Raw genomic sequence first — 26,058 nt, 5'->3', positions numbered from 1 at the left:
TTTAAAAGCATTTTTTTAAGAGAAGACATGGCTTAGTATGGGGCAAAAAATATTGGACCAAGTCCCTAAGTATCTGGTGAAGTGTATTTTGCCATGTAAAATTGAGAAAATATTGTCTTCTTTGTCTACCTTTGTAGATTTCAAGGATCTGAGGAGGCCCATCAGAAATTCTTAGAGTGCTTGGGGTGAAAATATTTCTGGGGGTCCCCAGGATTAAAGAGCATCTCAAAGTAGACTCCTGTTCTTTGTTTAGCCCCATCCCTTCTCAGCTGACCCCCCATCCCCTTTCTCCTCACCCTTATCTTTCTATAAGCAAGTTTGTTCCCAGTATTTACTGATTGAACTAAACCATTTTTAAAACGTTATTTTTGATTAAACATTTTTTTAAAATTTATTATCTCTTGACATATTACACCAGATTAAAGTAGCTAATTTAAATTCTAGTGTTTTCTTTATATACTTAATCATAAGCATTGGTGGGTTTGGGGAGTTATTGGAATCCTGTGGTTTTCTTCAAAATGAATAACTGTAACATTGGTTCAACCTCCCCTTCATTCCTTCCTTTCAAAGTCTTAACACTCATGGCAGGAAAATGATTCTAGCATTGGTTAACTAAGTGCCAGGTCGTATCTTCACAGGTAGTGGTTGACCAGTCCCTAGATAGGGTGAAGCCAGACAGGTGTGCGCTGTAGCAATTCATCAAATGGATGTAAACTCAAAAATAAAGTTTACTGAGGTTTTAGGTGAGTGTGGCATTCCCTCGGCGTGCTTTTCCTACACGACAAACAGCGTCCCTCGGCAGAGCCATTACTGACTTTCTTGGAGTGTTTTCCTGGTGATCCAGTCTTCAGTGAATCACGCATCAGCCTCCAGGTGTGCGCTGTGCACTCTCCACCGGGTTCCGGATCGCGCTGGGTTTAATTTCTTTGGAGGGACCGATCCACCAGGGGCTCCGCGCTGGGGGCGCGGCGGCGGGAGATGCTAGGGTGTCCCAGTCCTCCTGGGCTCACGCACCGGTCCCGTCTGCTCCCTTTCCCATGAGGCCCCGCTCCTATGGGGAGTGTCTGCGGTGGGGACCGGTCCCGCCGCCTGGCCCCTTCCCGCTGAGGCTGCACAAAGGTGTCCGGCTGGAGTCCGCCAACAGGCCAGCTTTCTATAAGTGCTTTTAAGTTTCCGTTTTCCGAGGAGGGGCGAAGAAGAGGAGCTTTTTCCATTTACATTCCTTTCCTTGTATGTAGATACCGAGAGGAAGCTCAGCACTGGGCATGTTCGGATGTTGAATGGTTTTGCTGATAAGCGCCAGCCTCCCGGAACCAAAGACTTAAACTAGTCCTCTCCCCTGCCCATCCCCACCCCCCCGCAGGAGCTGCAAATGGTATCTGCCAAACAGATGACAAAGTACCTTGGACTGAATCACACACAGACAACATTTTGAGCCTAACGCACGGCCCAACTCTTGTAATTACTGTTTATAGCTGGCCAAGGCTGACCAGGAGAGGGCAAACCCAGGAGGAAACAAGTTTCCTGAACCTTGGAGAAATAGCTGTGTGTTGATTAAAGGCTAGGACGGGTACTTCTCACTCACGCTCCAAGTTGTTCTTGAGATCACAGTTCGCAGCACGTTTCCTCTGGAGGCAGTGAGTAGATAATTGGGATCTTTTTTGTCTTTTTTTTTCCCCCTCCTCCCTCCGTTTTGGTCTTATGGCCTTGAACCTACAGTGAATTGAAGCGAGAAAGAAATGGATATGTCTGACCCAAATTTTTGGACTGTGCTCTCAAACTTTACTATGCCTCATTTGAGGAGTGGGAACAGGCTTCGGCGAACACAAAGGTAAAAAACTTGGGGGTCCTTTTAGCCTGGAGAGGGAATGAATGCTTTGGCTTAGGAGGCTGCCCGGCTGCCTGGGCCCCCTTAGCAACTGGGGTTTTGTTGATTGGGTTACAGTTTGAAAAGTTTATACTCTGCTGGGGGGCCCTGGTTCAGGTGTTGCCTCCTCTGTGGTTTTCCTGGGTCACGCTGATGAATGTGCTTTTCGGAGTTCTTCAGAAATGTGGAGAGTCAGACCTCGAGTTGTGAGTGGTGGGGAGAGAAGGGAAGGGGGAGGAGATACTTTTTCCCTCTCTTTGATCTGATCATTTATCCGTTTCATTCACTCAGGCGGTGGAGCTTCTGTTACTCTGTGTAGAGCCTTTCAGATGCTTCCCTCTATGAAATATTTAACCTTTATACGATGCAAATGTACGATTCAAAGATAGCTCAAGCTTGTCTGTTTCATATTGTCTGCTTAAAGAGAAACGTCTGCATAACTTTGCATTTTAAAAAATTGATTTGCTGACATTTATTTCTAAAAGTAGACTGGCCTTTTCATTTTGTAACATGTATTTGTTAGAACAGGTGAAAAGAAGAAAGATTTTAAAATCAAGGTGAAGCTCATGCCACAAGTGAAAGACAGTTGAGAGTTAGTTGCTGACACTTGGGTGAGAGAAAATGATTTTAAAGCAGGTGTTTCTTCTCTCTCCACATGTGTGTCCAGCACAGACAGGTGGCATGATTTTGGTTTTAGAGGGGCACACCCTTTGAGTTGTGTAAATATAGATTCTTTGTTTTTCTTCGAAACTCGCCCTGAACATACACGTGAACGTGCACGAGGGCAAAGGTGCATGCAGTCAAACAGGATGCTTGGCTATCAGATTGGTAGAGTCATCTCTATGTTCCAGTGTTTAAAGAACACAGGAAGATGGTTCATTCTGTTTGGTTATACCAGTAACTTTTTGTAGCATAAGTGCAAATACATAATGCTTTGGAAAACTTAGTAGTGTTTGCATTTGACATTTCTCATGGTATTTCTTAATTTTCAGAAGCGTCCTGGAATACCCTGACACATGCTGTTTATACATACACAAACAAACGTGTGTGTGTGTTTGTGTGTATGTGTCTCAGAGAGAGAGAGAGAGAGAGAGCATGATTGCGTCGATTTTTAAGTTATACTTAGCTTTTAATGCAACTTGAACAATATTAGTCCCACTAAACCATATGATTCTAAAGTTGTGTCTTTTAAATAAGGTGGCTGTGCTTTTCTGCTATAATGTTCAGAGACACTCTTTTGGTATTGGTCATTTTTTAACAGGCTGTGTCATCCGTGCACCAAACCCCCCAAACAACGAATCAGTTGAAGAGATACTTACTGTTCCTGAACCAGGTCCCTACTCCTCATGGCAGTAAATCCTATAACTTCTTTGTCACGAGCCCTTAAATATGTCTGAGTGACGTAGCCCTGGCGGTGATGCAGCTGCTACTCTCACCTAGAACCACTTCTTGGGAAGATAAGTCTGCTCTGGCATCACACCCATGTGTCTGAAACTGAAAAGCATCTGGAATCTTTCTTCCCCGCACCTACCTGTTTGATAGTATTATTGAGTCAAATCCATAAAAAATTCTCAGGCTGGTCTGACCATGGCCTTTGGGCAGTATCTATCCAGCCCAGAGCACTCCATTTTAGACAGCTCACACTGGCTGAGAGCCTGGGTTCTGAAGGAACTTGGATTCCTCCCAACCAAATGAGGGTGTGGGAGGGCTGTGTCCATTCCCCAAGTCATGGGCCCGTATCTTCAGTTTAGTGATACAGAGAGGGAGGTGGAATTTCTTCCCTCCCGTCTCAGAGTAGAGGTTGTCACAGCCTGTTTGTTATTTGGGATTTCCTAGATTCATGGAGTTTGGAAATATATATCCTGAAGATCATCTCTAGATACATCTACTTACAGGTCTCACAGGGCTGGAACTGCCTTCTATGTATTAGGTAGATTCAGGAAGGTGACGGGCAGGTGTCCCTCTCTCCGGGTCAGTGTACGTGGCCATTGCTTTCTCTTATTATACAGTGATCTGTTCTGGCTCTGCGTCCTTTCGTAAGGACATGAAGTGTATGCTTATAGTATGACTCTTCCCCTTCTGTGACCTCCCTTAACTGCTCTACATCCTTTTCCTCCTCTAAGTGCCACATTAACCCTGTTTCTTACAGCACTGATCAGTTTCCCTAAATCTGCCCTTTTAAAAGGACCTCTCCTTTCCCAAGTAGCCCGATGCTTTTGCCAGCTTCCCTGAGGGTGTGCCCACTGTCCAGGTGAGGGTGCCCTGCCCTCATCCTCAGCTGGACGTACCTGGGCCCTTGGAACAGCTCTCCTGCCCAAGCCTGGCTGCTTCTCTGCACATTTGCTGACTTTGTTCGACAGATCATTCATTTTGCATATTTTATCCCAGCTACTTGTTCTGATTACATTGTAATCCAGAGGACTTCATCATAACCTTTTCTTTATATCAGCTTCTTGCGTCTGTCAAAGAGTAAAATCCAGCTTTGAGCCTGTGAGTGAGCATCTTGGAGCTCCTAGGGATAGGATGTTTGGTACCACTTAGACAAAAGAGAGGCTGAATGGTTTCAGACTCTTCCCTTAAATCTGTATCATGGTAGAAATTGCCAACACAGAGGACTTTGGGGTTTTGCTGCATCGCATCTGCCTTGCCAGTTTAGCATGGCTCTGGTTGTTTGGTTTGCCCTCTCATGGGAACACTTTTAAGGTTTCTCTTCCACCTCAAAGCCCTGCATGGGCCCATAACTCCCTGAGTTCTTGGGGAAAGGCACCTACAGACTGACTCTCAGGCCTAGACTCTTAAACAGGTCCTGATGCACAGAAAGCCTGGCTTACTTGTGCTGCGTCCCAACGATGATCATGTTGTTGCCTTCATTCCTTTTTGCTTGGACTGCGGCAGACGCTGGGTTGTCTGGAGGCACACTGACTTTGTCGGATGTTTTGCTGTAAAGCTCACATTTCCATTGGTAATGGTTCCTTTTTTATGATGGGCTTGGCCTACCTCTCCCCCTCCTTCATTTCCTCAAGGTAGTCTCAATACAGCCATTCACCTGCTGCTCTGAGGGACAAAAATCTAGGCTGAATAAACAGGGTATTTAAACGAAAATGTGTTGTTTTAAACTGAAGTAAGAATCGCATGTTTTAGAGGCTGTGAGTTTCATAGACCTGCGGATTCTCCGTTCACTTCAGGATCCCCTTGCAAGGCAGGATGGGAATTAGTTTGCCTGCTTTTTGTTACTATTTGTTTGTAACATCTTTTCCTTTCCCGTTGGATTAAAATTTTCGAGGCAGAAGGGATCCGACTTCTCTTTGACTTCTATCTCCTCTATGTCTCACTGTGAAGAAAGGACTACCATTGATTTATAAATGTTGCTGCTTAGTTCTGAAGTGCGCTTTTAGTTTCGTTGAAGTCTAGAGACTCTAGAAGATGCTTGATTTTTAACCTCAGTGGTCAGAAATCTGTCATGTTTTCTTTGGACTTAAGTGATAATGTCCAAACCTCAGTGACACCTAAGTCAGTACAATCCTACCCAGGCCATTGGGTAGTTTGTGACTCAGTTCATCACTTTGAGAAAGGTTCCAGATGTATTTTTCTGAGAACCTTGGGATAAAAGGTTATTTTGGTTTTGCTTTGTTTTTTGCTAAATTCACATTACTCAGCAGTTACAATGAACAGCAGGTACATTCAGGGATCTTTAACTGCTGTAGTTGTCAGAAGGCATTGAATTTTTATGCACACTGCATCTTCTCTTCAGAAACATCTGTAGTGTTTGGTGAGTTTTTCTTTTGTTTTGAGCATGAATATATGTCTTTAAAAAGCATGGAATATGCTTCTCTCCTGCCTTGGCATGTTAGATATTGGTTAACCCGTGCTTACCCCTTTTACAGAAAGCCCAGTTAAATCCACGTTTATTGAGCATCTGTTGTTTGCCTGGGCACTGTTACCCAAAGCTGAAAGCCATAGGCATGCCTTCAGTGAAGACATGCAGATGAATCATTGCAAACCAGGGCAATCAGGAAGTATTTACCAGGTACAAAGGAGCCGGGAGATGCACCAGATAGAAAACCTTGGGGAGGTTTTGAAGGGTACATTGGTATTTATCAGACAGGAAGACAAGGCCTTCCCAGGAAGTGAAAGAAATGGTGTGTACGAAGGCATGGAGGCCTTGGCAACAGCAGAGTTCAAGGGATTATACATAGCTCAGTATTGCTGGAGCATAAAGAACCAGAAGCATAACTCGGTACTGCTGAAGCATAAAGTTTAAAGGGGCTACATAATAGAGCACAATGGTTAAGAGGGTTGATCTGAAGCCAGTTTACCTGAGTTCGAATCTTAACTCTGTGATATTGTATACTGAGTAAGTTACCTTCTTTGGACTTCAGTTGCTCTGTCTATAAAGTAGGGACAAGTAAATTACTTGTCTCATAGGATTGGTGTAAAGATTAAAATATGTTCATATGTATAAAATGCTTAATGCAATGACTCACATCGAAAAGCCTTAATGAACTCCAACTATTAATACGGTTACTGTCATTACAACAAGGGGATGAGTAGTGGATAATGACTGAGGAGGAGCGTTGAGACACTTGGTATTTGTGGGAGCTTGGCCTTTATCCAGTGGGAGAGAGACATGTCTAGCAGCACTTGGGGAGTTTAGGTCTGAGAAGAGAGGGTGGGACCTCGAAACCAATGAATAAGTTATTGCGGTAGCCTTTCTAAAGGGTTTTGCAGGCCTGAGCAAAGAATGTGGTGAGATTACGCCTTGAGAGATATTAAGGATATAAAATTGGGAGAAGGTGATGAGCTATTGGCTCTGAGGGATGAAGAAAGATACCACAATGGCCCTGGGGGTTTTTACTTGGGGAACCAGGGAAATGGAGAATCACCTGTACATACAAGACACAAGTACTTGTACTCGCCCCTTGTGTCCCCAGAGGCTCCTTCATCCACATTTATTGAGCACCTGTTGTGTGCTGAGTACCGTGGAGCTTCCATTCCTTCATTGCTGGTACAGCACCAGTGTCCTGTGCTGGGCCAGGGATATAGAGGTAAACCAGACAGAATGCTTGGGCCTCACAAATAAACCAACATCTAAATAAGTCAAGTGGTGGTCACTGTGTTCTGAAGGCTGTAAGCAAGAGCTGAGAAGAGAGAGTGACAGTGCGGGGACTACTTTAGATCGTGTGGTCGGGGAAGGTCTTTGAAGAGGTAATATTCAAGAGATCTAAAGGATGAGAAAGAGCCGTTGGCGGGAAGACTTTGGGAGCAGGCATCTGGGAACAGCCAAGGCTCTGCGGCAAGAAAGAGCGAGCCTCAAGGCAGGCAGCTGGATGGTAGGTCCAGGGCACTCAAGGAGGCTGGACCAGAGATAAGAGGCTTGGGAGTCCTCATTAGGACCATGAGAAATATGTTAGATTAATCTGTGGGAGAGGTAAAGATGCCCCATTTAAGGAGTGGGCAGAGATGCAGATAGGAACTGGAAGGGAGACGTGGAGGAGAGTCCCGTAAGAGGGAAGGAAGCTGGCAGAGTGTTCTCACAGAGATCCCGACAGAATGATCAACTACCGCTCCACGGAGATGAACCGTGGTGTGCGTTGTGTCTGACGACTGGGGAGTCCTGGTGACTTCAGCGTGAACCCCGGCAGCAGAGGGGTGGGCTCAGGGCGGCGGGAGGAGCCAGGAAAGCAGGAGTGAAGTAAGCGAGGCATTGGAGACCATGGGTGGCACCCCTCCCTCTGTGGGTAGCTAAGCACAGCAGCCACACATCCTTGTGTACCAGCCTCTGCACATTCGCAGCTGGCCCGTCAGCCCTCCTCCCTGAATCATATCCCCTTACTCAGTGTTGCTCACTTTACTGTCCGCTTCATCACCCAGACAGGCAATGACAGCTTCCTTTCCCCTCCCCTCTGGAAGCTCAAGTTCTTTCCCCAGTCTCCTGAGTATCTGCTTTCTGACATGTTTACAGTTGGAGCTGCTCTGCTGAGGGTCTCTAGCTCCTACCTGCCCCCTCGTTGACTCTGCCTGAGCCTGAATCTGAGCCAAGTACAGATGGAGGGAGGGTACGCTGTCCGCCCCGCCCCTCAAGCCTATTCCACAAGTGGCTGAAACCTGGCGCTCACATCCATGCTCTCATCCTCTCTACACCTGACCTGCAGGCTCTGCCCCTCCCCGAGTCTTTGCACCCGTTTTCCTCCCACTCCTTGCTTTGCCGAGGCCTGTTTCGTAACTGCTTCCTTTCATCTTTCTGTCTTCATGCTCTGCACTGCATTTTCCGCAGGTGGGACAGGCCTGCCCATCACTGCGGGGCGCGCCCTTCCGTCCTCTCCTCTTGTCATCCTCCCATCTTGTCTCTAGTTAGCTCTGACATCGGCACTGGTGCCTAAGGCTCTCACTCCTGCACCCCTCCCCCAGCCTAATAAGGGAGACCCCTGAGGGAGAGGAGAACGTGGAGACCCCAGGTTAGGAGCTCCCAGCAGCTCTCTGAGTGACTTGTGTGCAGAGCCTGGCTGCCCCACACCGGAGCAGCGTGTTCTCCGGGTCTTCAGGCTGGCCAGACACGAAGGATGTGAGCCGGAATAAGCACATCTCAGAAATATTGCTTCAAGCTTCTAGCGGGAGGTTTACAACAGGAGATGACAGATCATTTGTTTTGTCCCTGAAGTTGTAGGTCTTTTGTGAGGGGAGAGAGAAGCAGAAAGAGGGAGGAGGAAAGGAATGAGAGAGAAAAATGTGTGAGACCTTAAAAAGTAGATTTCAAAAGAAGTCCATTAAAAACAAAGCTTTAGAATGGGGAGCATATGCTCCCTGGGGACGCATGGGCTATTCGTTGCTCTACCTGGTTGACACTGGAAGGGGTATATGTGTGTCAGTAAGTTCACAGTGAGGGGGGTGAACGTTATATGTTTTTATGGCTCTGTTTGCTTCTCTTTACGCCTGTATCCTGTTATCAGAAGCCCAAGTGATACTTTTAAAATAGGGGAATCGTAAGCCTCAAGATAGAGACCATCCATCTGCCTTCTGGGCTAAAAACTGACAGTCGCTGGGGTTGAGAAATCTCCCCTGTGTGGAGACAGCTCATGGAAGAGAAGGCTTGGGGTAGGGCTTTATTCGGAAGACTTTGGGAGAGTCCTCCTTGTGTAGGTTGAGATGGAAATAGGCTGGTTTCTCAGGGAGCTCAGGACTAGAGGCTCTGAACCCCTGTCTCACTCTCCAGCACACCCAGCTCTCAGTGTGAGTAAGCCCGCACAAAGCTATTTTTAATCTGAGCTGTCTTCACTACGTGTAACCTAGTCATTTGGGAGTGACATCACGGTAACTGAGTAATCCCTTTGAAAGTTAATAGGAGATCCAAGATAATAAAATGGTCCTGGGGCTACCTGGATGAAAGTAGGCACAGGGTGTGTGTAAAACTATTTATTAAAAGCAAAGTCAACCTCTGTTGGTAGAAGCCTTGGATATCGATTGAGCAGTACACTTGGTTTTTGTGACCTGTGGCACCTTTTGTAACTAGAGGAATATCTCTAAATAAAAAGTTCATGTGGTTATTAATACTTGTTCTGATACTTTATTTTCTGTCCTCTATCTTGGTAGTTAGGAAAGTTCCCTTGTGAACTTGGCTTTAAATTCTGAAAATATTGACCTTAAATCTTATTAATAGCATGAGAAGACCAGTGGGAGTTTTAGCTACACTAATCGTTATTGGATATGTTTGTTAGAGAGGTAATTATAGCAATATCAAACTGAAACATCATGTTGTTTTGTTTTAAAGAAAAAAGGCCCAAGCAGAGGATTTAGGCTTTGATCAGCATTTGAAGGTAAAGTAGATTGGTAAGAAGAATAGACAGTCATTAATGTTTATCTTATCTTAAGCTCCTCCATCACTTGCTTTATTATAGAACCTGGGGACTTTCTACAATCTGCTGACTTTGGAATTTACATTTATCAGTGATTCTGATTTTGTTACAGTTTGGGGTTTCTTGGGAAACTAATTGCAGGCAAAATCCATATATATATATCTCTCTATTTAATCTCTATGTATCTATCTATCTATATATATATATGGAGCTCCATGTCTTTGGAAACTTTCTAACCTGACATGGAAATTCATATAGGAGATAGCTTTTGGAGATAATGTTTTAGGTTCTGAGTGAATCATCTGGGTGGAGGGAATGAGGAACGGGTGAAACTTGGTGAAGTCTCCTAGGGTAGTAGAATCAGAAAGGGAGGAAAACTGATGGATCCACCAGGCCCATTTTGCCCTGTGAGTGTTTGCTGAAGCTGTTCTTGCCGTGCTTTATTCTGTCTAATTTTAAACATTACACTGCATGTGATGTCTCAGGACCCTGACTTGGACCTTACGACATCTCTCTTGAGAGTCACTATTACATCATCTAGCCACTGCCAGATTTCTTAACCACTAGATCTGAAGAATATCACTGAACCTGTGGCTTGCGTAAAAATCACCGATGTCCCTTTAACATTCCTATCTTTTAAAGTGCTATATGATGGGTATCTTTTAATTAGAAATTATAGTTATTAAATGTTTTACTTTTACAGGTAGATGAAGGGGTTAAGGGGAAAAAGTATGTTTGTCATGGGAAAAGCTGCTAGCTGAATAAAGCACTCTAGGAAATACGGTAAATGAAACCTTTGTCACTGTAAAACAATGGCCATTAAGTGACCATTATGTAATGTTATTTCTTAAGTCTGATCTGGAGTGGCTTGTTGATCTTGGAACTTGAGATATAACTCCTGTACAAATATTACTTTCACTTGGCTAATGTCAAGATTTCTGATACAAAAATTGAAGACTTTTCCCAGTAGATTACCTACGTCAGACACTGAGCATTGGAGATATAGAAGCCACGTCAGATAGTTTATTTTTCTAGGCAAAGGTTAATTTTATCCTCTTGGTATTCTGCATTCTAGACCCACGTATATAAACACAGATTACTTGCGAATCCAAAAAATAGTTCACTGTAAAATTAGCCTACCCTTGCTTAACTGCTCCAAAGGGCAGACAGGTGGCAAGACAGCTGATAGGCACACTCACCTGACTTGGCAGGTTGAATGGATGACTGTGAATTTGCATTTTCCATAAACGATAGGTCCCCAAGCAAAGGAATTTTTAATTTTTGATTCAAATGGCCATGGTGGGACAGGTAGAGTATGGGATAGTTCAGGGGTGCTTTAGGTCATAGTTGTTGATGAGGATTCTGCAAAATGAGCCAGTATGTTTACGAATTATAATTTCCTGTATGTTTTAGGATTTGATATCTGGGGTTAGATGTTTGGACCACAGAATTAATAAGGAATAAAAGTTACCTCATTTTTACTATATGACCTGTGAACTTTGTATGTACCGTTCTTTCTCAATAGATGACTCCTGTCAATTTTAGATAAGTTAGCCATGGAAAACTAGGATTTTTTTTTTTTTTTTTTTTTTTTTTTTTTTTTTTGCGGTACGCGGGCCTCTCACTGTTGTGGCCTCTCCCATTGCGGAGCACAGGCTCCGGACGCGCAGGCTCAGTGGCCATGGCTCACGGGCCCAACCGCTCCGCGGCATGTGGGATCTTCCCGGACCGCTGCATGAACCCATGTCCCCTGCATCAGCAGACGGACTCTCAACCACTGCACCACCAGGGAAGCCCGAAAGCTAGGATTTTTAAGGTGAAAAATCAATAGTGGTTTCTATAAGCCTCCTTAACATAGGAATCCAGGCTCAAGATCAGAGCTCTGCTTCCTTCAGTGCAGTTCTTGGATCTTAGTGATTTTGATGTCATTTTTACCAGCATCGCTACTGCCAAGATGCCCTCTTGGCAGGCAGACTTCAGTTTTCTCTGAAATTGTTATTGATTACTTATCATTTGATGGCTTCTTTAAAAAAACAAAACAACTCTTTAAACAAGAGAAATTGTGGTTTATTTTACCTTCTGAGACTTAACCTTAAAATTATTCTACCTTTTTATGTAAGACCTAGGGTGATCTTGGGATCAAAAGGTACAAATACTTGCACTGGTTAGATATTAATATGATGCAACTTTCTGATGGCATTCCTCAGGAGGAACACAAACACTCCATTTAATGGGTCCCAGGTTTGAAATCCATAAAGAAAAGTGTTCTGACTCTTGGCACTGATAGACATATTCAGAAATGTTGTATTCAAGCCAGAGTAAATATATATGCCCTTTACACTTTCTTTCAGTTAGCAGAAGTCACTTCTGAACACTTATTTTGGCATTAAGGAAGCTCGTCATGACCTATTGTTCCAGAAAGATTATAGTTCTCATTTTAAGCCAGTTTTCTAGTTCCCATGTAAGTGAAATGCCCAGCCTGGAGCCGAGGAAACAAGCTTCGCTTTTCAAACCTTCCATTCTTTTAGGTGTGTCCCACAAGCAGTGGCTTGTAGCTGCTCCTTCAGCCACTTAACAGGTTTGATTTCAAATCTATTTAATAAGAAACTAACATGTTTGGAGGGGATTCATGGCCCAACATTTATGGATTTTGTTGGGAAGTTCCAGGTGTGTATATATATCTTAAACTCTATGTTAAGGCATGCTAGACTGGAATGATTTTGGTTTGCTTTGCTTTGTTTTGTTTTTGCCTTCTAGTCATAAGATGTATTAGGGATTGGATTGAGAGGGGGCAGCCCCCAGTCCTGAAGGCCATGCAGCTTCTCTTTCAATTCCTTGTCTTTGGCTGCCTTAAAAGCACTAAAGAGAAGGCAAATGTTTATAAACTGGGCCAAAAAATAGAGAAACCAGAAGCCAAGAGGGATTAACCTCTGAAACATGGGAAGTTGATTACATTAAAAGATACTTGGAGGGGCTTGTTTATGAGTTATGTATCTTTGTGTGATCCTGCTTCCTGCTTTGTGGCTCGTGGATGAGGCTGAATCGCCTTCTGAAACCTGATAACCTAATAACCTAGTTTGACTCTGTCTGACTTCTGTGGGCAAAGCCTGTGGATTTATCGCATTGCCTTATTTATTCATTTGTGTACCACATATTTATTGAGTACCTTTTATGTGACCAGGTCTATGATTATCACCTGGGAAACAAAGATATATATGACATGGTCCTTTTGTTCAAGTAGCTCAATCTAGTGGGGTTAGACAGTGATGCTGACAGATAATTACGGTAACGTGTAATAACCAGTAGGAGATCTACCAACATCAGCACAGGAGGAGGGAGAGGAAGAATATCTGTTGAGGTCGTTTGGTGTATGTTGTCTCATTTAATGGTATATGTAATACCTGTTATACAGATGAAAAAATTGAGGCTTAGAGAAGTTAATTAATTGTCCCCAAATTACCAGTAGTACATGGTAAATCCAGATAAAGATGTAACTGCACTGCCCTACCTCCAAAGGAAATACAGCTCCAACAACATTCTAATTATTAAAAATAATATTTGTAAAGTAAGATTTTAGTCACTTAATTTTTATCACACAGCAGCCTCCTGGCAATTCAAAGGTATTTGTGGAACATTGAGCGCTGATAATCTTGATCTCTGCTATAGAAATGCCACCTGCTGTCTGAGGGAAGAGAGTGAAAAACAGACGTAGGTTTTACTTTGTTTTAAAATGCCACCTGCTGATTCTCTTTCCCATTAGTGGAAATTGTATATGTATTCTCCTGTAATTTCCCCATCAGTAAAGTATCACAGTTTATAATGGTGTTTGAGTGGGCTTGTGCTTTTGAAATTGAGGTTTCACTTATGGTGTAGCTCTGAATAGCTGCTATCTTACAGGCCTTTTGAATAAATAACACTACACTGCACCCGTGCTTATTTTGCTGAGATTTCTCTCTACGTATTATGAAATCCTGCGCATTCACGTGAGTGTATTTATTATGCACTCATCTCAAAATCCTTGCTGATCTTGTAGTAGAGCATATAGTTCATTTCATAGAAGGGACAAAAGTTCTTGCATCTTACATGGCAGTACAGTGTGAATGTCAGGAAAGAGCTGTTGGGATTTTAGAGCTGAATTGCTTACAGGCTTCTTCACGTTTTAAAACTACAATAATTTCTCTTGAATGTGCTAATGCTAACTACAGATATGCTAATGCTAACTACATTTTTAGAGAGATGTTTGATGAGACTTAAATACATATTTAAGTATTTAAGACTCTGTGAAGATCATTGTATTTAGAGAACTAAGACTGCTTTGCTATGCTTAAAACAATTGTATGAGAATAAAATATGAACAATCTACAACATGCAAAAGGCGTAAACATTGCATCCAGAATTCTCTAAACCACAAAAATCCTTCACTGGCCATGTCTTAGCTCTCAGTGGTGCAGTATGTGAGCTGCTTTTGAGAAATGGCTGCTCCTTACTAAGGATGGAGTAAAAAAAGTCTTTCCTTCAGGTGCTCTTTTTTAAATATTGAAGAAGGTGTTTTTCACGGCCACTAATCCAGATTCGTACTGACACAGGGTTTATCACTTTAATTTACTCACGCTAGAAAAAGTCCAGGCAGCTAGATGTGCTTTGTTTTGTTTTGTTTTGTTTTTGACACGGTTTATGAAGATACAGTTTACATACATATGTATGTATCCTTGTATGTAAAGGATACGGTTTATGAAGATACAGTTTACATACATATGTATGTATCCTTGCATGTAAAGTATATTACATATCCTTTATAAGTGAGCAGTTCTGTGAATTTTGACAAATTATCACCACAATTAGGTTATAGAAAGTTTTAGAAACTTAAGAAACTTAGAAACCTTAGAAAGTTTTAGGTACTTTTTGGTTGTTTGATAATGCTAATAAAGGATTAGAATAAGATGTTTTGTTTTGCTCTCCCTTGTCCACCCCCTGCCTTTTAAAAATTAGCTCCATATTTTATTATGTTTTGCCTAGTTGTGCCCCAGTGTCCTTTTCCTATTCCAGGATGCCAGCCAGGATACGGTGTTACATTGTGTCATCCTTTTAAAAAATCATTTTGATGAGGAAGATGGTTAACACATAGTTTGATTCCATGGTTGGTAATGTCAAGTAGGTACCAGGAAAAGGCATCAGAATGAGATACTCGAAAGAGAAGCTTAAACTACCTAAATTGCGTGGTCCAGTCTTACTGTATAATAGCCTCTTTGATGCTACATAGGTGAAGAAGTTTTAAGAAACCAGATAAACAAATTCTACTAGCAGGAAATGGTTATAAATAATTTGGGGTTGTTTATTGGGGAAGGAAACAGAGCCATGAGGTGGAAGACTTGGAAGCCGTGTAATTTAAGACATTGACTATGGTTGTTGGAAAATATAGAGATCCAGAAGGAAGCATGGAGTTTTTCAGCGCAAGTGAAGACAGACCAACACATGCATTTTACAAAAGATAAAGTCAAGATACTTCATTTGCTTTGTAAAATAAGTTATCATGTCTTTTCATGATTTTCATTATATTTTAATTTCAGTCGAATGTATATAGCTTTGAGAAGAAAATTTTAAACTTATGCCTAAGACAAAGAATGGAGAAAATATGAACAGCCGTAAAAAAAACCACCCCAAATTCTAGTGCTCAGATACAACCACTATGAAAAATATGGGGTTATCCTTCCACATGTTTTTTTCTGGGCGTATGTGTGCACACACATGTGCATGTACACACCACAAAACTCATATTTTATTGAACCTCCTGTTTGATGAGTTTTCTTTTTCCCTTAAAGAGGTTCTTTTAAACACCCACCTTTACAATGGTAAGATTTCCAGAAATTTTGAAAAATATTTGTAATGTACAAGAAGGTATGGGTAGGGGGTTGTTTGTAAAGTTGTGGGGAAGCATTCAGAATCATGCTGTGAAAGCTGCCCTGCTAATGCACAGCTTCACCTAACTGTGGGAGTGTCCACACCGGCTCACTGGTGTGCAGAGTGGGAGTGAGGCCATGGACACCTGTGATGTCACCTTGGATGGTCTCACATTTTAGGTTCTGTTTTTTTCCCCCTATATTCAGATCTCTTTTGAAATGTTCCCTTTAAAAATATTCCTGCTAACTCAGATTCCAATTAACATCTCCCCACAGGCTTAAATGTTAAACCTCAAGATCTAAACTTTATCCCTTATGTGTGTGAGCAGGCTTGCCAGATGGCAGGCCAATTAATATATTTTTGCAAGGTGTAGAAATATTTTTTCTCCATAGGGGAACAATGAATCCATCTGCTCCACATTTTCCTTTCCCCTCTGTCCTTTGGGGAAAATCATCATTTAATTTTCAGAACTAAATTGTGCAACTCTCTAAGTGACACTTTCTTTTTAAGGGAGGTGGTTTTAGAAATGGAAACTTTTTCTTACTCAAAGGATGTAAAAACCCTATGTCATGGATTAAAATATCTGGACATCTAAGTTTCATCCAGGGTCCTTTGTTTTAAGTTGGACATTACAGAATCATATTTTAAGAAACTGATTCATAGAAGCCTTAACTTGGAAGAGGCTTCAGAAACATCTAGTCCACCCCCCTCATTGTAAGATGAGGAAGTTGATGCTTAGGTACCAAAGTTTCAAGCTAGTGAGCAATTTGGAACCTGGTCTCCAGGTTCCAAATTAGGACAACGGTGTTAAAAACAGAATCTTTCATTTCTCAAGGGGAATAAAAGGAGGGAGAACCTTGAATAAGGTTCAACCAGGAGAAGAAGCACACTCATATTTATTGCCTGTTTCCTCTTGATTTGACCTGGGTGCATCACCCCTATACTCAGTGGCAATTGATATCAACAGGTAATTAACTATTTAGAGCTGTGTGTTGCCTCCAACTCAAAGTTCCTGAAGTACCAAGTACCATGTCCTTTTTTTAAGCACTTATAATAAAGTGTGCTGTCTGGGCATGGAATGAATGAATTACTGAATATGTGAATATCAGTGAGGTTATTTTACAAAATCCTCTCAGGACGGTTTGGAATTCTAGGAGTGTGACTACCTTATAGCTTTGCCATAATCTGACACATTATAATACAGAATTTGCTTCCTTTTCCCTTATGGTTATGAAGGAGTTCAGTACTGAATATTCCAGAAGCTTCTCTTGGGAGGAATGTTTTACCTGTAACTCTGTTTACCAGCATTTTTGCTGTCATAGTCGGGCATAGATTGGTTAATGTTAAATGAAAGAAAGGATTTAGACTTGACTTTTTTTTCTCTTTCCTTCACATTGGCTGTTCTTCCTTATCTGTATTTATCCTAACAGACCCCGTTCCTATAGTAGAAAGAGTTCAGACTTTGGGGCAGGGAGACCTTGGTTGGAATTCTGACTCTGTGACAAACTAGACGTGTGATTTCGGCAGGTAAACTTACCTCTAATACTTGGTTTCCTCATCTTTAAGTAGGAAGAATAGCCAACAGATCTTTTTTTGTGCCTTAAATAAGATAAATTGTAAAACATTTAGATCGGGGATAGACAAGATACATTCTATAGGCCAAATCCAGCCTATCACTTGTTTTTATACATAAAGCTTTATTAGAACTCAGCCACCCCAGTTCAGTTAGATATTATCTATGGCTGCTGGTACTACAACAGTATAATCCAGTAGTTGTAACATGAGACTCTGGCCTGCAAAGCCAAAAACATGTACTGTACTATCTGGCCCTCTACAGAAAATCTTTGCCAAACCGGGGCCTAGGGCAATGCCTCGCAACTATAGGCACTCAATAAATGTTCATTTCACCTTGTTCCCATGGATTATTTCAAGTGCAGTCTTTTCCTGTAGTCACTCTTTAAAGAAAGGCGGTTCTGGGGTGGCCTTCTCTAGGGATTCTTCTAAAGCCCCTGCCCACCTCTGGAGTATGGCCAAACCTTGAGCCATGACTCAGGCCAGAACATGCTGAGAGAGGCACCTCCATGGCTCCCACGCCCTGATGTGGATATAGCGTGCCTGGACTTGCACTGGGTGTCGTGCATGTTACAGGAAGAGAGTTTTCTCTAATCCAAGTGTAAATAAAGTCATTGCTCTTTAGATTGCAGCATGTCCAATTTCGTTTGAATTATTTCTCCCAATGAATTAGTAGGTGTGTCCAACCTATACTTCTTCAAGAGTTTCCCAACACAGCCCCTCAAACCGTGGAATGGTTTTCATTTCTAAATACACTAAAAATCATAACACATTATAAATGCTGTCTTTAGCAAAGGACCTTCTTGATTCCTACAGCAGGAGTTTTCTGCAGCGACCCTGGGCTGTTTGAAAGAGAAAGTTCTCACAGGAGTGATAAAATTTGGGGCTTATTTTGTTTTGTGTTTTAAGCCAAATGAACTCAGGGTTCTTCCGCAGTTTTGATGAGGTACACCCTGGTGTGTGATAGAAGACTAAGACGGGAATAGACTGGTGGCATGTGCCCAGTGAGGACTTAGCAATCGATGGCTACACCCCACCTCCCACATGTGGTTGAGAGAAAGATTGAGGGCCTCTAAAAGCTCTTAAGGGCTGTTAGGCTTTCTTGTTATTTTTTATTTTTAAAAATGTATTGAGGGGCTTCCCTGGTGGCGCAGTGGTTGAGAGTCTGCCTGCCGATGCAGGGGACGCGGGTTCGTGCCCCGGTCTGGGAAGATCCCACATGCCGCTGAGCGGCTGGGCCCGTGAGCCATGGCCGCTGAGCCTGCATGTCCGGAGCCTGTGCTCCACAACGGGAGAGGCTACAACAGTGAGAGGCCTGTGTATCGAGGAAAAAAAAAAAAAAGTATTGAGGAAATTTTTTCAGAATAGTAAAGGGATTTTTAAAACATTTTAACATTCCCTGTGTCTTTAAAAATAACATTGGGAATAAATTTTAAAAGCATTATCTAAGATTTTGTAAAGTCCTCCTTGACTCTTTGCCTTCCTATTCCAGCACATTTTAGTGTTTCTAGTGCTTCTGTACAGGCCCGTTAGCATTTTTCCCAACATGTCATAATTCTGTGTATACTTCTCTGAATTCCCAGCTGATTGTGAATGCCGTGAAGAACAGACTTTGTTCCAGCCTAGTGCCTGGTACATAATAGGCACTTAATAAAGGGTTATTGAATGAAAGCACTCCACAGTGAGCATATCCGAGCATACAGCTTTTTCTGTCTTTTGGAGCTATTTCCTTAGGATAAATTCCCACAATAGAGATTTCTAGGCCAAAGAGACGTGAACATGTTTATGAATTTTGATACATAGTGCCAAGTAACTTTTATGTCTACTTGAGGTTCCTTCCAAGTTTGTGACTCTCATATCACATGGTACATTATTGCTAGGTTGGCGGTCTGGTGTTCCATATTTTCTCTAGCAAAAAAAAAAAAAAAAAAAATGACAGGAGGGTATATCATCGCCAGATTCAGGTCTGGAATGAACATTGCATATGCTTTAGGATGAAAAGCTTCTAAAAGAATCAAAATTCCTTCTGTGGAACTTGGGAATTAGAGGGAGGCGGCAGCAGAGGCGAGGTATAGGGTAAAAGACACTGTTCTAGGAGCAAATAACTCCTGGAGTTTTATTACTGCTCTGAACTTTTACGGTGCTGTCATCAATATTTCAGGAAAGCAATTGGATAATTTTTTTTATTTGTTTTCTCTCCTCAACACATTTAACGTTCAAATGTGAAACATTATTTATTGCAAACTGCTGTTAATGCACATTCCAAGGTCTACTTTTATCAAGGTTTGAAACTGTCTAATGTATTATGCATTTCCATCTTCAATTGATCTGATTTGTGTGTGAAATAAGATTGAGTCTCCATACTGTGACCTTGGGCAGCACTAGCTTTTTTTGAGTTTGGTAATTTCCCCTCCCTCAGCTAGTACTTGGCGGGCTCATCAATGACCACCGATAAACAGCCATATCTACCCTTTGGTACAAAGTATGCTATTGACGAACACCTGGAATCACCTAAATGCCACCTCATAGATGGCATACAAAGTTTGTGGGGACTAGACTGAATAGAGCAAGGGCATCATTCAATTAGAAATGTCCTGTGTGGAGATTAGGGATTCTCGTGAATACGAAGGTTCAACAGATATTCTAAAGGATTTATGAGTGTTCTGTGTTCCATATTCCATTGCGTATATATTTTCTTACAGCTCAGCTTCAATCCATGCTCAGAGCTGTGACTTCAGTCTCTGGAAAAAGAGTGAGATAAAAGTCTTAGAAAAACTTCTGTGTGATAGATCTGGCTTTCAGCAAATATCCCTCATCTTTCGCAGCAAACTACAGTCTCTGGGCCTTGATCTAGTTAGACATTTGTAGGAGGATCTTTGAGAAGCCAACAATTACATGGTGGCACGTGACCACACTTGGGTCATTTCAAGCCGCAGCTGTAAAGGACTCTACGAGCAATGAAGTTACGGGATCTTGTTTCTAGTCACATTTCTGCCACCAACAAGCTGTGTGATGTTAGCAAGATTTCCTGGGCCCTCTACTGCTTACCTGTTTTTAAAATCCTGGATTCCGTTGGCAGTATGGTGAAGCCTTTGAACCACTTTTCTGAATAATGTTTTTAAGTGCATAAAATAAAATGTATAGAATTATAAAGGAAGCCAGTTATATGGAAGTCATCATGAAAACATTAGAAATTGGGGATTTTTGTCATTCTTTACTAGCACATCAGATATCAAGATCTAGAGGTGGGTCTACTAACTACCATAATTTTGAAGTGGTAATGAGTATAAATGATTTTTTAATGTATCTGCAGCAACTGTACCACGATATGAAAACATATGTGATTTCTATTGACAACAAAATCAAAAGGAACGCTAATGCTGTGAATGTACACGAAGGAAATGATACATTTCAGTTTGTGGTTAGTGAAAAACCACAAAACAGTCCAAGTTTGTAGACCCATTAAATTCTATTCATAGATCTCTTAGATGTCCATGGATTCTGTGGAGGTCAGGAATAGCTAGATCCAGAAGCTCACTGCCATCCCTGGCAGCTTAGACTCTAGTAGTACAGAGAAAGGCTGACCCAGATGGCCTCTTGAGTTTATCAGAACACTGATTTGGGGCGCTGGCATAATTAAGGGGATGTTATGCCAGAAAAGTAACCTTTGATTCACCTAGTAATTACCTGATAAGTAAACAGTGAGAAATTCCCTGTGTTTCATATGTTGCTTTTATTTAGCACGTAGCTAGGAAGCTCAGGAAACAATAACATGGGAGTGGTAGAAACAGTTGTCACCCTGGTCGTTTCCCTTTGGAGGGACCCAAAAACCAGGGCTTGTGGGAATGCGACTGTATCCCTGTTCTATGTGTATTAAGCTGTGTCCTTTACTTACATTAGAGGAACCTGTATCTTCCAGCATCTTGCCATCAGAGCATCACCATCTCTTTGTCATAACCACACGTCTTCCCCTAATTAAGTAGGGCATGAACACACAGAAATCGTGTGCTGCGCCTACCTACTTACCAGACTGGAATTGTATTGCCCAGCTGGAAAGTAAGATCTTTGAAATAAAAAGAAGTTAAGGAATAGTAGTGATAAAACACTTCTCATTTACTTGTCTTGAAGTTGTTTTCTTTCCTAGACTTTCTAAGGGTTTTAATCATGAAGGTCTAAGTATGTTCTACATAAGAGGAGTGGCAAGCAAAATTCATCCTGATTCTTTCAGAAAATGGAAGTCATTTCTTCTCATTACCTACCTACCCCCTTCAACTTTGCATTTTGGAGAGAAAATTATTTTTGCGGGGGGGAAGAGAACTATAAATGCTTTTACATGTTACACCACTTGCCTAATTCAGCATCATTTCACAATATTGGTTGCAAATGGAAAGGGAGATTCTTTTTGGCTTTGCAGTTGCATTATAAATGCCTCTGCATTAATCTGGGTTCAAACTCTTAGGCTAATAGACCTAGGAGTGGAGCAAAGTGTTGTGATTTGATTTGTCCATTTACTTGTGTGAAAGGTAATTCATGTGACCATAAAAATGCTTTTTAAATGTGGACTCATTTTCAGGTTAAAAGATCCTCTACCAAATTAGGTAGGAAGCTTGAGGCATAGGTAGTAAGAAATTTTCCTCCTTCAGGTGTTGCTGTGGATCAATATCTTTTATTGACTTCTAGGGTTTGCATGCAATTTTCTATCATGGTCGTTTATGCTAATCAGCATGAAACAGAATAATTGTAAATCATAGCCCCGTAGGCACATTTTTCCCTCCTGTAATACTTGAGACCACAGAATTATGTTCAAAAGAGATGAGAAAAACAATCCATCATTTTTCAGTGACTCGCGGAGTTGACACAGATGTGGATGGTAAGGGCTCCTTCCCTCCTTATCTTTGGACTTCACCTTATATTTTAATTCTGAATGCGAATGCAAATGAACTCCCTGTGAAAAGAAATTGGGTTTAAATTAGCCAGTTGCCTTTATTTGTGAAAATGCAAATAGATCATGTTAAATATGAAAAGTAGAATAACTATAATATATCCTATTTTAATGTTGGTACATAAGATTATTAAAAGTTATCTTCATCAGGAAGGAATGTTTACATAATTATTGTAAATTATCAGAGTTATTGCCCGAAGAAGTGTAAGGATATTTATCTACATATTTAATGATATAATTCAGATAATTAGTATAGAATATAGCAGTTTTTTACTTTAATGTTGTACTAAGATAGATGGTTTGACTACTGTTCACATTTCTTTGTAGTACAGAACTCATTGAAATGTATAGTTATTAACAAAAACAAAGTAAAATATATCTTTCTTGACCAGTAGCTCATACATGTATGCTTTATTCTCATCAGAGTCCCAACTGTGCCATGGAAGCATAGTTAACTCTGGCTGTATGCATATCCCTGTACACACCCACAGATGAATGCATATGTGTTGTGTACATCACGGGGTCTGTATGGGCTAATGGTATAACTCCAAAAGGAAACCCTATTTAGTAATGGGCTCTTAGATATGGTGCCTGAATGCATAGTTGCCTCTACCCATAGACCTGCGTGAAAGATGAGGGAACCTCTTTCTATTTTTCTTTAGATCATTCCAAATAAAAACTTGACCTATCAGCATGGAAAGTAGAAGCTCTACACTCCCTAAGAATGATAAGCCTTTTCTGCATGGGAGTTTTTGGGCCAAAGAAGGTTTATGGATTGTCAGTGAATAGAGAGTTGGATGAAGGAGTTGTTTGACTCCCAGTTTGTTTTAAGCACTTCAGGTATGAAACATCCTTACTTCATGGAAGCCACCCCTTAGTGTCAGATCTATTGTCGTGGTGACTTCTGAGTTTAAGATGTGCTGAAAGCAGGGGAGGTTTCACTTGGGAGATGAGGCTTGGACTGTGGAGCTGGGTGCAGTCTGCTCTCCATCGTCTGCATCTCTTTGTTCATGAATTCAGTAAATAATAGCTGAGCACCTTCTTTATTTCAGGCATTGTGCTAGGGAGGCAATGGTGAAGGAGGCAGGTGTTTCCAGCCCTCTTGAAAGCTTGCAGTTTCATGGGGAATGCAGTGGGGTGGGTAGAGGGAGAGGAAGACACAAAGGATGAAAAAGAATTTACAACCCTGTGTGTGATTATATATCTGTGCTTACCCACTCTTAGCCATGTTGTGGTGGTGGGAATACAAAGAGTTTTGAGAGCATCTCAGGGACATGTAACAGAGAGTGGGCTTTCAGGAAAGTTAAGCAGTTTGGTTAGTTAGTGAAAGATGGAAGAGAATATTCCATGCAAAGAGACCTTGGAGCGAGAGTTGAAATATTTGATGAGAGTGATAATTAGAAGCCTGGAATTTACCCTGTGAGCAAGAGGAACCAACCACTGAAGGGTTTTACACAGAGCAGTGATAAGATCACCTTTGCCCATTGGGAAGATTTCTGGCAGTGGAGGATGAGTTGGAATTGGACAAGGAGGTGGCTGGGAGTTCAGTTAGAGCATGCTTCAGCAAGCTTCCAGGTCAGAGATGGTGATGATACCATGACCAGGTTGGGGGCTGTGAGGGTGAAGGGAGATGAAACCCACAGGACCAGATAACCAGTTGAGTGATTAGAGTGAGGAAGGCCAAAGGGTTTGTGCCTTTATTTCTGCTTTAGGCTGTTGGGTAATGGTACCAATCCCTGAAATTGGAGACACAGGAAGCAGGGCAGGTTGGGTAATGATGATCATTTCAGTTGGGGACTCACTGAATTGGAGCTTCTGTAGACAGCCACGTGGAGATGTGCAGCTGACTGTTGGATACAAGAGTCTGGAACTAGGAAGGAGTTCCAGGTTGGGGATTGAGAGTCATCCACAGAAAGATTAATGGCAAGCGCCAAAGTTACTTAGTGTTGAGTATTTCTCTTCCGGGAGTCTCAAGTATTTAGAGCTGCCTAGACCCAGGGACTGAATCTAATCTTTTGGGCCCTGTCTTTTCCCAAGCAAAATGGAGATGATTCGTAGATGGTTTAGGTAGTGTTTTCTATGCAGGACAAGCCACAGAACCATGTATTTATCTTTTCCATAGACATGTGTGTTTTCCTTTACTTTGGAATAGTGTTTGAGATCTAAGTTTCTTTGGTCATAGGAGAAGCCATAACTACTGAAGTTTCATGGTAATTCTGGAATTTTCCTTAGAGTTAAAAGTATAGGGGACTTCTCTGGTGGCACAGTGGTTAAGAATCCACCTGCCAATGCAGGGGACATGGGTTCAAGCCCTGGTCCAGGAAGATCCCATATGCTGCAGAGCAACTAAGACCGTGAGCCACAACTGCTGAGCCCACGTGCCACAACTACTGCATCCTGCATACCTAGAGCCCGTGTTCTGCACCAAAGAGAAGCCACTGTAATTAGAAGCCCGTGCACCTCAACAAAGAGTAGCCCCCACCCGCTGCAACCAGAGGAAGCCCGCATGCAGCAACAAAGACCCAACGCAGCCAAAAATAAATAAATAAATAAATTTATTTTTAAAAAAGTATATTGGGGACCATCTATGTTGTCACAGATGGCAAGATTTCATTCTTTTTTATGGTGCATATATATATATGTAATCACATCTTCTTTATTATCTATTGATGGGCACTGAGGTTGGGTCGCTTCCATATTTTTTATTTTCATCAAAGTATAGTTGATTTACAATGTTAGTTTCAGGTGTGCAGCACACTGATATATATATATATATATATATATATCCTTTTTTAGATTGTTTTCTTAAAGGTATAGTTCCCTGTGCTGTATACAGTCCATATCTTGACTATTGTAAATAATGCTACAATGAGCATAGAAATGCTATATTTTTTCGAATTAGTGTTTTTGTTTTCTTTGGATAAATAGCCAGGAGTGGAATTGCTGGATCATATGATAGTTCTTTTAAAAATTTTTGAAGAATCTCCATACCGTTTTCCATAGTGGTTGCACCAATTTACATCCTACCAACAGTGCACAAGGGTTCCCTTTTCTCCACATCCTCTCCAACTCTTATTTGTTGTCTTTTTGATGATGGCCATTCTGACAGGTGTAAGGGGGTATCTCACTGTGGTTTTGATTTGCATTTCCCTCATGGTTAGTGACGGTGAGCATCTTTTCATTTGCCTGTTGACCATCTGTATGTCTTCCTTGGAAAAATATCTATTCAGATCCTCTGTCCATTTTTCAATCAAGCTGTTTGTTTTCTTGATGTTCAATTCTTTCTGTATTTTGGGTATAAACTCCTTATCAGATATATCATTTGCAAATATCTTCTCCCATTCAGTAGGTGGCCTTTTTGTTTTATTGATAGTTTCCTATGCTAAGAAAGACAAATACTGTATGATTTCACTTATGTGTTGAATCTAAAAAACAAAAGAAATGAACAAAAAAGAAACAGTTATAGATAGCAGAGAACAAACAAATGGTTGCCAGAGGGGAGGGGACTGGGATGAGGAAAGAAATAGGTGAGGGAGATTAAGAGGTACAAACTTCCAGTTGCAAAATAAATGAGTCACGGGTATAAAATACCCAGTGTGGGAAATATCAGTAACAATGTGAGCTCTTTGTATGTTGACACATCTTAAGTAGACTTATCATGGTGATCAGTTTGAAATGTATAGAAATATCTAATCACTATGTTGTGTAACAGGAACTAACATAGGTCAATTATACTTCAAAAACAAACAGACAAACTCAGAAAAAGAGATGAGATTTGTGGTTACCAGAGGTGGGGAGTAAGGGGAGGGTGAATTGGATGAAGGTAGTCAAAGTGTACTGTACGTAATTCCTGTTATAAGGTAAATAAGTACTAAGGACATAATGTACAACATGATACATGTAATGAACACTGCTGTATGTTATATATG

General features: G+C 41.5%; 1 protein-coding gene across 2 annotated transcripts in view; it reads left to right on the top strand.

The window, feature by feature from the left end:
* The first annotated feature begins 1,298 nt into the window (after nt 1-1,298).
* MAST4 (microtubule associated serine/threonine kinase family member 4) overlaps nt 1,299-26,058 on the top strand; it is a 161,474-nt gene continuing 136,714 nt past the window's right edge. Inside the window, exon 1 of one of the 2 annotated variants that reach the window (XM_027100962.1) lies at nt 1,299-1,831. In XM_027100962.1, the coding sequence (XP_026956763.1) occupies nt 1,740-1,831 (92 nt within the window). In that variant the 5' untranslated portion in view covers nt 1,299-1,739. The remainder of the gene's footprint in view (nt 1,832-26,058) is intronic. The other variant, XM_027100963.1, reaches the window with a different exon arrangement.

The sequence above is a fragment of the Aethalodelphis obliquidens genome, unplaced genomic scaffold (genome assembly GCF_003676395.1).
Source record: "Aethalodelphis obliquidens isolate GAN/ISIS:26980383/991018 unplaced genomic scaffold, ASM367639v1 scaffold4, whole genome shotgun sequence".
In the NCBI taxonomy this organism is placed as follows: Eukaryota; Metazoa; Chordata; class Mammalia; order Artiodactyla; family Delphinidae; genus Aethalodelphis; species Aethalodelphis obliquidens.
Note: the sequence above shows the minus strand (reverse complement) of the source record. Positions and strands in the feature narration are given on the sequence as shown.